The sequence below is a fragment of the Prionailurus bengalensis genome, chromosome D1 (assembly GCF_016509475.1).
Source record: "Prionailurus bengalensis isolate Pbe53 chromosome D1, Fcat_Pben_1.1_paternal_pri, whole genome shotgun sequence".
Classification (NCBI taxonomy): Eukaryota; Metazoa; Chordata; class Mammalia; order Carnivora; family Felidae; genus Prionailurus; species Prionailurus bengalensis.
In genome coordinates this window covers 113,577,481-113,590,529 of record NC_057346.1, presented here as the reverse complement: position 1 = coordinate 113,590,529, position 13,049 = coordinate 113,577,481, and the positions used below count along the sequence as shown (strand labels likewise).

Here is a 13,049-nt window from a genome sequence, read left to right as displayed (position 1 = left end):
ATGCCACAGTAATTGGGACAGGGCGGCGTTGGCACAAGACTAGCCAAGCAGAGCAGCGAAACACGGGGTCCGCCATATGCCATTGGTTGAGTTACAGTCAAGGCGCCAACGTGATTCAACGAGAAAAGGGAAACCTTGCCAACAGCTCTTGCTAGAACGATTGGCTATCTGGGAAAGCGAAACCAAACAACTGAGATTTGACCACTGTTTCAGACCAGCCACACTTACTTCCAGATGAACCGTAGAAAAGGCAGACTTGGGAGGAGGGCCACATGTGTACCTCGTGCCCACTTTCCCGGGGGGTCCTCTGTCCCTTGTCTGGTATACACCTGCTCCATTTCCTGGGGGCCCAGCTGCTAGAAGCCTCCCATGGGGGTCTCCTTCTTTCTCTTTTTCTTCGCAGGTGCCATGTTTCAGACCTCCAACTTCCCCCCACCAAGGGCAGCCCCTTCCTCCTCCCCCCTCGCTGCCTGTGTGATACCTCCTTCTCCTGGAAGCCTCCCTGGCTTTCCGAGTGAGGATATGTGACCCTCCTCCATGCTTCCCTAACACTAGGGCAACCAGGTGATTGGTCATCCACACGGGGACACTTGGGAGTAGAAAGGAACACGCTTATGATACCAGGGCAATGGCCGTAAGTTGGGGTCAAGGGGTGCCTCCCTAAACCCTCTGCACATTTCTCTGCACACCTTCACCTGCTGTCTTTGTACTGTATTTATGTCTGTCCTTTCTTCAGACCCCGAACCTCTTGGGGGACACGGGCCACACCAAAGTGCATCCATATCTTGGGTTTCTGTCCAGTGCTTAGTGATGAAGTTTTGGGTGATGGGGTTTTGGGGTGACGGTGAGGTTCAGAGCCGACAGCCAAGAACAAAATTCTTGAAGACGTCTTTGGTGCAAAAGGGTGATTTTATTAAAGCACGGGACAGGAGGGACAGGACTCGTGGGCAGGGAGAGCTGCCCCAGGACCCGGAGGAGAAACTGGGAAGATTCCAGTGAGATTTTCATATGCTAAAGAAGGCTCACAAGATCCTGGAGGCCTAGCTATTGTCAGGCTAAGGTTGCTTTTCCCTCTAGCAAAGCATTAACATTAAGACAGTAGGGCGCCAGTGACAGTCACGACAAAATTTATTGCAAGGAGAGGCAAGGCCAACCGATCCGGACGGACACTCTTGACCAGAGTGCGGTCTCGAACAGCCGGGGTACAGAGTTTTTATAGCCGACCACATCGTCCTTATCATCACCTGGGAACAGAACAGAGAAACAGTTCCCAGATGGGGGTGGAAACAGTTCAGACGTGCCCTTGCCCCAATCCAATCAAACACTAACCCAGTTGATTTTCCTTAAACTTGTGTTCCCTTGACTGATAGCACAAGGCTGTTATCTCTTAATCTACAGTGTTAAAACAAAGCTGTTATCAAGGCTACCGGTTAGCCCTACACTACAATTTAACCCTTACAGTGGGGTGCCAAGGTCAGGGCTGGCTGGGGACATCTGGAGCTCTGCTGCATATGGGAGGCAATGTGGTTGGCCTTGCAGGTCAGGACGGGCCGACAGCACCTGGGGTCGCCTCTCCCCCCCCCACCCCCCCCCCCCCCCCCAGCCACCTTGTCCTCCTTGCTCCTCCGCCCCCTACGCAGACTGGGGCTCTGGGCGACTTACTGGAGGTCACCCAGCTAGAGAGGTGAGAGCCACTCACCGGCTTGTCTGGGCTCAGGCTGGCGCCCCCACTGCAGAAGGGTCCCCAGCCAGAGGACCCCGAGATCCCCATCTCTCTAGACGGGGCTGTTTATCACGTGCCCTAGACACTGCTGCCTCCTCCTGTCCCCTCCTGTCCCCACCACAGGCACACAGATGACGGGCCCCACAGGAGGCCCCCTGCAGCTATTTCCAGGGGCTGATCCTGGGGGCACCCCACCTCTGAAAAGGCCTGCCTCCCGCATCTCCTTTTCAGGCCTTCAAGGAGGCCACACCCCTCTCTGGGGACTGGCAGGAAAGGTCACCAGAACGGACAGTCCCTCCCCAGCCCTCCGCATCCCACCCCAGAGCAGCCTCCCCTACGGAGCGGGGCTCTGGATGCTTCGCTCCCTCCCTCCCCGAGCTGCAGCACCAGCCCTTAGACTTGAGGAGAACAAAGGCGAAAGAAATGTAGATAAAATTAATTTAAATCCCCTACAACTTGCAGCCCTCCGACGACGATGCCGGGTACTTGAGAGGCAGGGACCTTCCCCTAGGAAGTCACCGCTGCCTCGAGGTTATGCTTTCCTAGGGGCCAAAAGCTTGAGAATAGCCAGACCTCCAGGATCTTGTCTTTTTTCACACGTGAAAATCCTTTTGGAAACTGCCTTGATCTCTGCCCCTCCCGACCTAAAAGTATAGAATCAATCACTCCTCACCACCCCAGTGCGGCTCTTTCTGCCCTAGGGTCCCTTCCCCGCCCTTTAATAAAACCACCTTTTTGCACGGAAAACGTCGCCAGAATTCTTTCTTGACTGTCCGCACTTGGCGCCCTCTGCTGGAATCAAGGGGGGCCGGAGCCCTGGCTTCCTGGGGAGGCACAGAAAACCCGCAAGAGCCAGTGTCTCCGGGGTGCGGGTGGCGACCGGTGACTTTCTCATCTCTCCACTTCCTTTTTTTTCTTTTTTAATTTTTAAATGTTTATTTTTGAGAGAGAGAGAGACAGAGTGCGAGCAGGGGAGAGACAGAGAGACGGACACACAGAATCTGAAGCAGCTGTCAGCACAGAGCCCGACGCCGGGCTCGAACTTGGGACAGGCGAGATCACGACCTGAGCTGAAGTTTGACGCTTGACCGACTGGGCCACCCAGGCGCCTCTCGTCTTTCCACTCCTCGATGTTCGCCCAGGTTCCCATAGGGAGTGATGAGGGAGCATAAGGCGGGCCGAGGGAAAAATGCAAGCTAGCACTCCCTCCCCCCGCCAGGTGACATTCCTCGGGCACTCCCGGCGGCCCAAGGACAAAGGAAAGGAAAGAAGTGGCTGGCTGATAGAGATCACAGTCATGCAAGGCATAGTCTCCATCAGTTTACAAATACCTCAGTACATTACAAGAAAAAGGCAATCTCGCCAATAGTCGGATCCCCAGTAACCCACAGACTCAGGTTCCTGGAGCCCCGGCATCGCCCTCCCCTCCGTAGTGATGTGGGAACAAAGGCAGGAAGGAAGTTTCCTTATGACCTGCAGCCCATTGACACACTTGAGGCAAATCCAGAGTCTGACGTTTTCTGGAACCCTCCACGGTCCTACTGTTAATGCCTTCCTAGAGGGAAAAGGGCCTTCGCTGGACAACAGCCAGGCCTCGTGCATTTTAGGAGCCTCCGAGTCCCTCTGGAGGCCTCTCTTTTGACTTTACCTCCCCAACTTTGTTGTGTCTAAGGAGCCTCACACCCCAGGGCAGTCCTGCCCGCGGGCCCTGTCCTCGCGCGTTAATAAAATCGCCTTTCTGCACCAAAGACATCTTCAAGAATTCTTTCTTGGCTGTCGGCTCCAGACCCCCGCATCACCACCCCAAAACCGAGCAACACAGAAATCTTCTGGTGAAAAAATTGCACACCTTTCTAAGACAAATCTCCCGCAGTTGTAAAATGCTTCGTTGCCACAGGCGCAGAATTAGCGTGTGTGGAACGACCTCCTTTTGGTCACGGTTGAAGTTTCTGCGGGTCTCCAGAAACACAGCTAAAGCGTTCGCACCCAACATGCCTCCCCTGGGTCCAAACACTTGGTGATTTATCTTTGCAGTATTTTCTGCAGGGCTTGAACGTTTTGACAATGACCACAGACTATCTTTTTTCTTTTCTTTTTTTTTTAAATTGTTCAGAAAACACTTAAAGCGATTTGCACTTTGAAAGCTACAAAGGCTGGCTTCATTTCCCTCCCTCCTCGCCCCTCCCTGTCTCTCCCTTGTCCTTCCCCCTTCCCTGCCCTCCCTCCTCCTCCCCCCCTTCCTTCCCCTCTCTCCCCTCTCGAGGTCTCTCCCTTGTCTCTCTTCCTTGTCCTTCCCTGTCTCTCCCGGCCTGTCCCTGTCCCTCCCATTTTTTCAGGAGGAAAGGCCCAGGGCAAACCGGGCAGGGAAGGGTCTGCAGGGGGCGGGCAGGGCTGGGGCAACGGGTGGGGGATGAGCCAGAATCCCGGTGAGGATGGGGGCTGGGGGCCAGAACACCCTCCAGGCAGCCAGCGGTGGGGCAGGGAGGGCAGGCGGCCCAGCCGCGGCCACCCCGCGTGGAGCCCGCCCGGGGCGCGCTTGTTGAGGACGCAGCGCCATCTGGCGGCCGATGGGGAACTGCCCGGAGGACGGGACGGGACGGGACCGGACGGGGCGGGACGGGGCAGGACGGGGCGGTCGTCGGCGGGTGGGGGGCTGGGGTGAGGCCGGGTTCCACGACCTTCCCGCGGAGGAAGAAGCGGCAGCACCGTCGTAGTGGCGGACAGCCCGGCACAGCCAGCACCTGGGCTCCTGTCCCTCCAGCCCCCCTCCCGGGCCGTGCAGGGTGGGGGGCGCCCGACCTCAGCGCTGCTGCGGGTGTGCGGTGGGGACCCGAGCTGGAGGGGGGCCCTGCGGATCCTTGTCCCTCCCTCCTGCCCCACCCCCGGGGCTCTACAGGCCCTGCTGGGCAACAGGGGTCAGGACCATGGCCCTCACTCTGTCCTCAGCCCTTGGGTCCCCGACCGGGGAGCTGGGGTGTGGGGGGGTGGTCACCCGGGAAGGGTCTGGCCAGGGCTGGGGCCGCCCCTATATTGAGGCCCTATATTGAGGCAGAGACTGGCCCCTGGCCTCCGTGCGGTCTCCTCCCTCAGGGACCTCTGCAGAACCACCCACAGCGGCTGGCGTTTGCCCGGCTGCTGGCCTGCGGTGAAGCAGATGAAGGGCTTGGCGTCGCGGGAGGGTGGCCAGCGGGCCGAACAGGGGCCGCAGGAGGTTGAGGAGGGGCCACAGGCTCCAGAAGACCAGCGGGAGGCCGCAAAAGAGGAGCAGGAGCCCGGAGCCGGGAGCAATGCCCCACAGCTTGGGCCGCGGACGCTGGGAGCGGCAGTTCACCCAGAGGAAGGGCGCCGGGCTCCCCCGCGCAGGCCGGGGACAGCAGCCGCGCGACGCTGGCCGCGTGGTACCGCACGCAGGTCAGGGTCTGGTGCGGGCCGCAGGCGTTGGCGGGCCGCAGCATGGCCGGCGGGCTCAGGGCCCAGACGAGGCCGCAGACGAGGCCCGAGGTGTGTCTGGGCCGGCAGCCGGGGCAGCAGGTGGGGAAGACGCGGGACAGGCAGCTGCACTCGGTGCCGAGGCCGCCAGCAGCCCCAGCCCCACGGAGAAGCCCGCAAAGGGCAGGTTGTCCCCGGAGCCCAGGGCGGCCTGGACGGCGGAGAAGCCCAGCTGGCAGCAGAGGAACAGGCTGTCCGCGGCGGCCGGGCGGAGGACGTAGACGGAGAGGGGGCCCTTCCCGACGCGGAAGCCGAGGTGTCAGAGGACAAGCCCGCTCCCCACCAGCCCTCCGAGGCCGACGGCCAGGTGAGGTCGAGAAGCACGCTGTTGGAGGTTCTCCAGAGCCCGAACATCCGGCCCTGGAAGGAGGCACAGACACTGGTGCTGGCATCGCCCCGAGGGAGGCCAGGGGCACCGCCCCAGGAGGCAGGGGTCATCCCGGGAGGACAGCCCCAGCCCGGGGGGCCACCCGCCTGGCCCCCGGGGGATGTCCAGCCCTTCTGGCCTCAGCAGGAGACTCGGTAGTGAGATGTGCCAGGCACGGGGCACGGAGGTGATGGTGGCTGGTGGGGGCGGGGGGCTGCCCTCCTCCCGGCTAGATGGCTCGGCTGAATGCGCGAAAGACGTGCGGGGCTCTTCGTGGTGGCAGAGGTCAGCAATGGGCGGGGCAGGTCTCTGCAGGCACGGGGACACCCGTGTGGCCCACACATGGCGGGCCGTCCTCCCTCTGTCAGGCACCCTGCGCCGGGCATCCCACTGCGGGACCACACGCCTGCTAAGTCTGAGGGGTGTTGTCCATCGATGGCCCCGGGGACGCTGTCCTGCCTGCACCGGCTGAGGGGGAGGGGGAGGAAGCCGCTGTTGTGGGGACAGCTGGGCGGGCCGTCGAGGGAGGGCAGAGGTCGAGCCCTGGGGCTCCTGCTGCAGGGTAGGTGGGGGCCGAGTGCTGCTCTGAACCCTCAAAGCCGGGGTGGGGGCCTTGGTGACAGGCCCTGGGGAGAAGCCAACGTTTGCCGCCAGCTGCTTTCAGGGCAGCAGAGGCCGAGAGTCCTGTCCCAGCCCAGGCCCCCATCCTGCTGGGGACGGTCTGGAGGAGAGGGAGAACGTGGCACAGGGAAGTCAACTGAGGCAGCCCAGGATCTCTAGAAGCTGCTCCCTTTCCTGCGCCCCTCCCCCAGACCCACAGTGGTCCTTGTTCTCAGCCCAGAGCCGCGGCTGAGGGGCCACCAAGACGCTGGCTCCAGGTTAAGGGGGAGAGGGGTGGGGGAGGAGAGAGACAGGGACAGATGGAGAGACGGAGACAGAGAGAGACACACACACACAGAGGTACACAGGGACACAGAGCCCACCTAATGCCCCGCGGACACCGTTGCCGGGCTGGACCCCTGCTCCCCTCTCGGCACCCCTTCCTCCGCCGGCTCTGTGCCCCCCCACCGCCCAGCACCCAAGCATCCTTGCCAGCACCCTTCTCTGTGGTTGTCCTTGTCCCCTGGGGGATCTCGACTTTGTCCCCTTGAGCCTTGACCCACGTCCAGACACCCGGCGGCTCGTCCTCAGGCCCAGCGGACTGGGTTGGCCTTTGGTGTTGTGGGGTGACTGTGTTGATCCTCTCCTTTCTGGGCTGCCGTGTCCCCAAGGGACACCGAGGGGGCTGACCAGACTGCCGCTCGGGGAGGCCAGGCCGTGCCCGGAGGGCAGGGGCGCTGCCTGGAAGGAGCTGGGGAGGAGGGGCCTCGGTCCTGGCTCTCAGAGCGGGGACACCTGCCTGGGCACCCAAACGGGGACCCAGAGCGCCAGCTCTTAAATAAGAGAGGGTCTGCTTCCCCATCCCCGTGCCCCAGCGCCTGCCCCCCCGACGTCCTCGGGAAGTGTCTCCTCACCTGGGCCCTGAATCCTCTCGGGTCCTCTGGGGCCCGGCTGCTGGCCGGACCGAGGGCGTCCGGGCCAGTTCCTTAGAAGCGGGAGGAGTGTCCTCCCCAGTCACAGGCACGAGCTCAGACAGAGATGTCCCCACTGTGGGCTGGCCCTCGCCCTCCTCCTCAGCCCATCCTGCGAGCGACTGTCCCCCCTCCCCCACACCGCCTGGTGCAGGGAGGGGAGGGAGCAGCAGACAGGGACCCCATGCCCAGCCTGGGCTGGGCCACACCTTCTGGGTGGTTCCACTGACGCTGTGCCTGCTCCGGGAGTCCTTTGGTTTGTTGCAGAGACACGTGTGAGGCAGGAGCCGTGGGCGTGGGCCCGCCCTTCCTGTGTGGCCTTGAAAGAAGGAGCTAACACCCTCGTGCCTCAGTTGCCCCCCTCTTGGACTGACTGTTCACACACCTCTCAGGGCCTGGCTTGGGGCTGGATCCCATGATGGGCAGGTGTTGCCGTGGGTGGTCCGCAGAGGTCGGTGGGTCCCCCTCTCCCAAGGACCGCTCCCCCCTTCTCATCTACCTGCCAACCACAGTCCCTGGGGCCCTAGTCATCAGCAGATTCTCTGGGGCTAAAGTGCTTTTCCAAGTTTCGTCCTGCAGAGCCCCACAGCCTGGAACGTTCCTGACCAGGAATTTCCTTCTCCACGGCCCGTGGTCTATAATTGCTGGAGACTCCCAGAGCTCCTGGCTCTGTGTCAGAAATTATGTCGCGAAGATGCCGTGCGTCCTAGTGTTTCTCGAAGGGCTTCAAGCTCATCTCCGTGACACAGGTGACCTGCGGGGGAGCCAGTGTCCTACAGCCCGAGAGCCCCAGCTGGGCCACCGGCTTCCCAGCCCCCAGCCCCCAGCCCCCAGCCCCCAGCCCCCAGCATTTCTGCCCTTGGAAGAGAGGCACAGGGAAAGGAGGGGCCACGTGACCCCGGAGGCAGAGGCTGGAGGGTCACAGCCACAAGCCCAGGGATGCCTGGAGCCCCAGAAGCTGGAGGAGGCAGGAAGGACCCTCCCTGGAGCCTCAGAGGGAGCGCGGCCCCTCGACACCCTGATTCAGTCAGACCTGTGGCCTCCGGACCGTGAGACCAGAGTCCTTTGTGAGTGGCCGTCTGTGGTCCTCTGTTGTGGCTGCCCCGGGACAGAGACAGGATGCTGCTGTGCGACACGTGCTGCCCACGGGGCATCTCACGTACTCCCACGGTCCGCCTACCCCGCCGATGGCCACCCTGAGGCCCGGGAATCGCGGATAGCTCGGCGGAGGGGTGTGGACCTCCCGGGGCGGCGGGGCGGTGGGGAGGCCGGGCTGTCGGTGTCTGTGCGCACAGGGTGCTCGGTTCTGGAAGCCTTCGGTTTCTCAGACCCGCGGAGTCCGGCCGAAACCAGAAACAGCGAGTGCTGTTTGTTTAGACTCATCTTTCCTGAGCATCTCTTTCGGTTGTCCAACCTGAGTGCGCCACTCCAGGGGCTCCGCTGGGTGAGTGGGGGGCATGACATCATCTGTGATGTCTGCAGGGGACAGGTTCACACGGCGCCAGCCCAGCCCAGCTCCGAGGCCGCAGGCAGGCCGGCGAGCCTCGCTGTCCCTCCGTTTCCAAGCCTGTAGGTGCGGGCGAGGCCTTAGTCACATGATGGGGACAGGAGGTTGCCCAGGCCCCCCAGGGGCAGATGGCAAGATGGGGACGGAGCGGGGTGATGGGGGCATCCCAGCACCGCACCCACCGGCGGGTCTGCGGAAGGGCTCGGTGGTGAGGGTGCGTGCTAACGTGGGCCTGATTCTCCAGAATGGTGAGGCCCACACAACAGGGGACGACTGTCAGGAGGGGCGGGCCGCTGGGAGCACAGCCAGAAGCACCTGGCTGGTCAGGAGGCAGAGGGAGGGGGATGTGGGGGCAAGGTCTTTACCTTGGCGTTAGCTAGACGAGTCAAGGCAGCGCAGGCCGGCTAAAGACGGGCAGCTGGAATGACTCAGGGGCTCCGGGGCAGAGGGGCTGTCCCTTCGGTCTGACACAGGGCAGGAGACGGTGGCCCTGGAGTGTGAGAGCCCAGTCTGGCGGTGGGGGGTGGGGTGTGGGCTCTGCATGGGCTGGTTTGCCCTTGAAAAGTGCCAGCAGTGGGTCAGTATCTCTCAGCATTGGCTAGGCCGGAGCAGTGGGCGCGGTGGCGGGAAGGGGACAGTCCCTGCAGGTCAGCAAGGCCCCGGAAGCCAGAGCTTCAGAAACGCGTAAAACGCAGGGAGATGCAGAGGAGGAATGGTGGACCCGGGTCCGGCTCAGGCTCCCGGGGCGGGAGGGGGCAGCCCACTGGGCTGGGAACCCCCCAGGCCCGGAAACCAGACCCCTGGGCCAGCACTCGGCCGTGCTGGCTGCAGTGTGGACCCTGGTGTGGGCTCTCTGTCTCCCGAAGCCGCAGCTGTCCTCGGTGGTTTACGTGCTGTCCTGTGTGTCACGCGTTTGATCTGCGCCCAACACGAGGACCGGACGGGGTGGCTTTTCTACTTTTACTGTAGCTCTAACGGCTGTAGGAAAAGTCGGAAAAAATTAGGCTTTTTCTCTAGAAATATCCCTTCACTACAAGAACCGGGCCCAGCCTGCCGTCTTGAGCCCACGGAGCGGGTGGGGGGCAGGACGACTGCACAGAGGCCCCCGCGGCCCACGGAGCCCCGAGAACAAGCCCTGGATGGCGTCCGTCCTGGGCGCCAGCAGCCCTCCCCACAGGCCCCCACACCCTTCCCGGGAACCACTGGCTGCCAGCCCAGGGATGTGCCTGTTCGTGGGAGCACCGCCCCGGCCAGAACGGCTCCAGAGGCTCCTGGGGCCTGGCCTCCTCGAGCCCTGAGCTGTCCCCCCTCCCGGCCTGTGTCAGGACACTGGCTGTGGTCTGGCTTTGCCTGAGGTTGGAGGAGATGGGGCCACGGGGCAGGGAGGTGACAAGGCTGCCCTCACCTGGGGGAGCCTGGAAGCCCAGCCCCCTGCTTGGCCAGCAGCTCCAGCTGGAGGGGCAGCCCATCCCTTACCCAGAGCCTTCTGGAGTTCGAGGCCAAAGTCAACGTGGGCCCTGGACCCAGAGGTCAGTGCCCCAGGGCAGGGGGAGGTGTCAGAGTTAGCTGGGCCAGAAGGACTGGGAATTCAGCCCGCAGGCTGGGGAGGGGTGCAGGGAGGGAGGGCGAGGTCCCGCCCCTTCCAGAGAGGCGCCTGAGCCTGTCCCGCTGTGTTTGGTGCGTGTTTGGTGCGGAGAGCTGGGTGGGACTGACCTGACCCTGGGGGGGTGGGGTGTCCCACAGGGGCGCCAGGGGGCCCTGCACACCGCTTTTCTGCTTTTCGTTTTCTGGTACTTTCCTTCGTTGCTTCGTGATTGCTTTGTTATTGCCTTTGTCGTCCTTTGTCGTTCTATTTTCTCTTTCCATTGAGAATTTTAATTCTTTCGTTCACAGTTTTACTGATACGAATATGAAAAAGTACAGATTTTCCTGTTTCCGCGGCTTTAAGGGCATTTCGTAGATTCTCACACAAAGTGCTTTCGTGATCGTGGTTTGGACACTTGGAATTTGGGCCTTTCCTTTTCGTTCAAGAGTTGTTTAATGGAGTTCAAAAATGCTCCTGAGGAGGACCCTCCCCTGTTCTTATTTCGTTCTTAATTTCTCGCCGTATTGCCTGGTGATCATGGTTCAAGCCATTTCGCTGCGATTTTCTGGGATCGGCAGGCACATTCACAGGTTCCGGAAGGGGAACGAACATCTTTTGGTGGGGCCACCCGTCGACACATCGCTCATGGGCAGGAGTACAGTCTGCCCTGTTAACAACGGTTCCGAAACTGTGGAATCAATGGCGGGGAGTTCACCCGCCTGGGAAGCATGGCATCCATGGGCCGCTCTCGGGGACACCTCCCGCCCTCGGTCGCACCCACAGGGTGAAGCGGCTCCCTCTGTTGGCTGCTAGAGGCCAGCTCTCGGGGCACACCTGCCAGGGTCTGCCGTGTGCCCTCCACAATGTCTCTCTAGAACCAGCTGGGAAATGTGTCACCATGTGTCCCTATGTCACAAAGCATCCCAAACCTTAGACCCCACCCTCTCTTCTGGTCTGCGAGTTGGCCGGGCCAGCTGGACGGCTCCCAATCTCGCGATGGCAGACAGACGGTCCGCTGGGTTGGAGCCTGAAGGCTCCCGGGGCTGCGTGTCCAGGATGGTTTGCTCTCGTGCTGGTGCGGACGGTCTGGGAGCCTGGCCAGGCCGTTGGCGGGAGCTCCTACCTGCAGCGCCTGCGGCAGGGCCCCTCCCAGCCGAGTGACGGCTCCGGTACCTGGCAATGGTTCGAGAGACCCAGGGGAAGCCGCAACGCTTCTCGTGACTTCATCCCGGATGTCCCGAATGCCACTCCATTGGGTTACGTTGGTCGGAAGGCCAGCCCAGAGTTCAGTGGGGGGATTAGACCCCAGGCTTCCCGGCACAAATGGTCCCCCAGGGCCGCTAAGTACCAGGTGGGGACAATGGCTCCCTTATGCCCCATCACCGTGTCTTTACTGTGCTAGGGTCGCTGGAGATTCATCCCCCAGGACAGTGAGGGACACTGTCCTGAGTGGTTTGTAATGATGAATGCATGGTCTTAATCACTCCGTGAGCTAGGGATTTCTGTGACCCCACGTTGCAGATGGGTAAAGGGAGGCCCCAGAAAGTCAATTAGCCTGTCAAAGGTCAGGGGCGGGATCAGGAATGAAACTCTTTGTCCACTGAGCCAGTGCTCTCCTCAGCGTACCATCCGGGAATTGTGTGTGACCGCTGGTGTAGACTCCTCTGGCCATTCTTGGGGTATTTTCTCTTTCTCGAACTGCCTTGCTTTCTGCTAATGTCACGTTTCAACTCTGCCCGCCTTGCAGCTCTCCACTTGACAGAGGACTCACACCGTCCAGGTGCCGGAGGTGGGGAGCTGCAGGCACACGCACAGGGGCACGCAGACAGGTGCACACGCACGCGCGGGAGCACACGCACAAGCGCCCACATATGTATAGGTGCACACACAAGGTACACACACAGGTGCACGCTCACAAGCGCACACACACACGCACAGGTGCACACGCTCGCACAGGCACGTGGAGCCCCTCGGGTTTGGGCGGAGGACCGAACGGCACAAACACGGGGCGAAGTTCGAGAGGCTGGGGAAAGGGCCACAGGACAGCAGTCGGCCGTCCGGTTCTCAATCCCCCGCGCCAGTGGTGTTCAGCTGGCCTGACCGACCACGCACGTGTAAGGCTCCTCGTCAGGGTCTACAGATGGTCGCTGTGGCCAGCACGTCAAGCTCGCAAGCTGCCATTCGGGGAGTCGTCTCTGGAGATCTTCTTAGGGGACTTGGGCTATTTGGGTTAGTTATGCCAGTCCGTTCTCACAGGAATGAGTTTTAGCTTTGAGGAACTGTCGGTCTGGGCCTGTCGCAACGTTTGTGGGCAATTTGGATGTTTTCAACATTGGCAAGAGGAGAGAGACACATGGAAAGAGAGTGGGAAGAACACAGGGCAGCCCGGGTATTGTGCAAAATCTGGTCTTGAGAACTAGGTGACTCTCCTCTTGGAGCTGGGCGTCACCGAAAGCACACGGAGCGATTTTCAGGAAACACCCCCCAACACCGGGCCTGGCTCTTCCAGGGGGGCCCGCGTAATGACAAAGAGACGGTGGCCGAGGCGTTACAGATGGAGGGGTGCTGAGGGGCCGTGACAACAAAAGACAACAGCTGCGAAGGGGACATTTGGGGACAATCGGAGAAATGCCGCCTGGGTCAGAACCCCGCATCTGGGTCAGGTTCCCTGAGTGTGGCAGTCCCGTGGCCGTGGCTGGGGGACAGACTTGGGGGGCACGTGCTGCAGTGTTTAGATCTCTGTCAGGTGTCGGGGCGCCTGGGGGGCTCAGTCGGTTGAGCATCTGACTTCAGCTTAGGTCATGATC

General features: G+C 61.6%; 1 protein-coding gene across 1 annotated transcript; it reads right to left on the bottom strand.

Moving 5' to 3' along the window:
* Positions 1-4,279: 4,279 nt before the first annotated feature.
* On the bottom strand, positions 4,280-5,628 carry MRGPRG (MAS related GPR family member G). The gene is given in 5 exon segments (XM_043579148.1): positions 4,280-4,898; positions 4,900-5,079; positions 5,081-5,280; positions 5,283-5,518; positions 5,521-5,628. Coding segments are annotated over 5 exon segments (849 nt in total). The 5' UTR covers positions 5,567-5,628; the 3' UTR covers positions 4,280-4,711.
* Between the last annotated feature and the right edge of the window lie 7,421 nt (positions 5,629-13,049).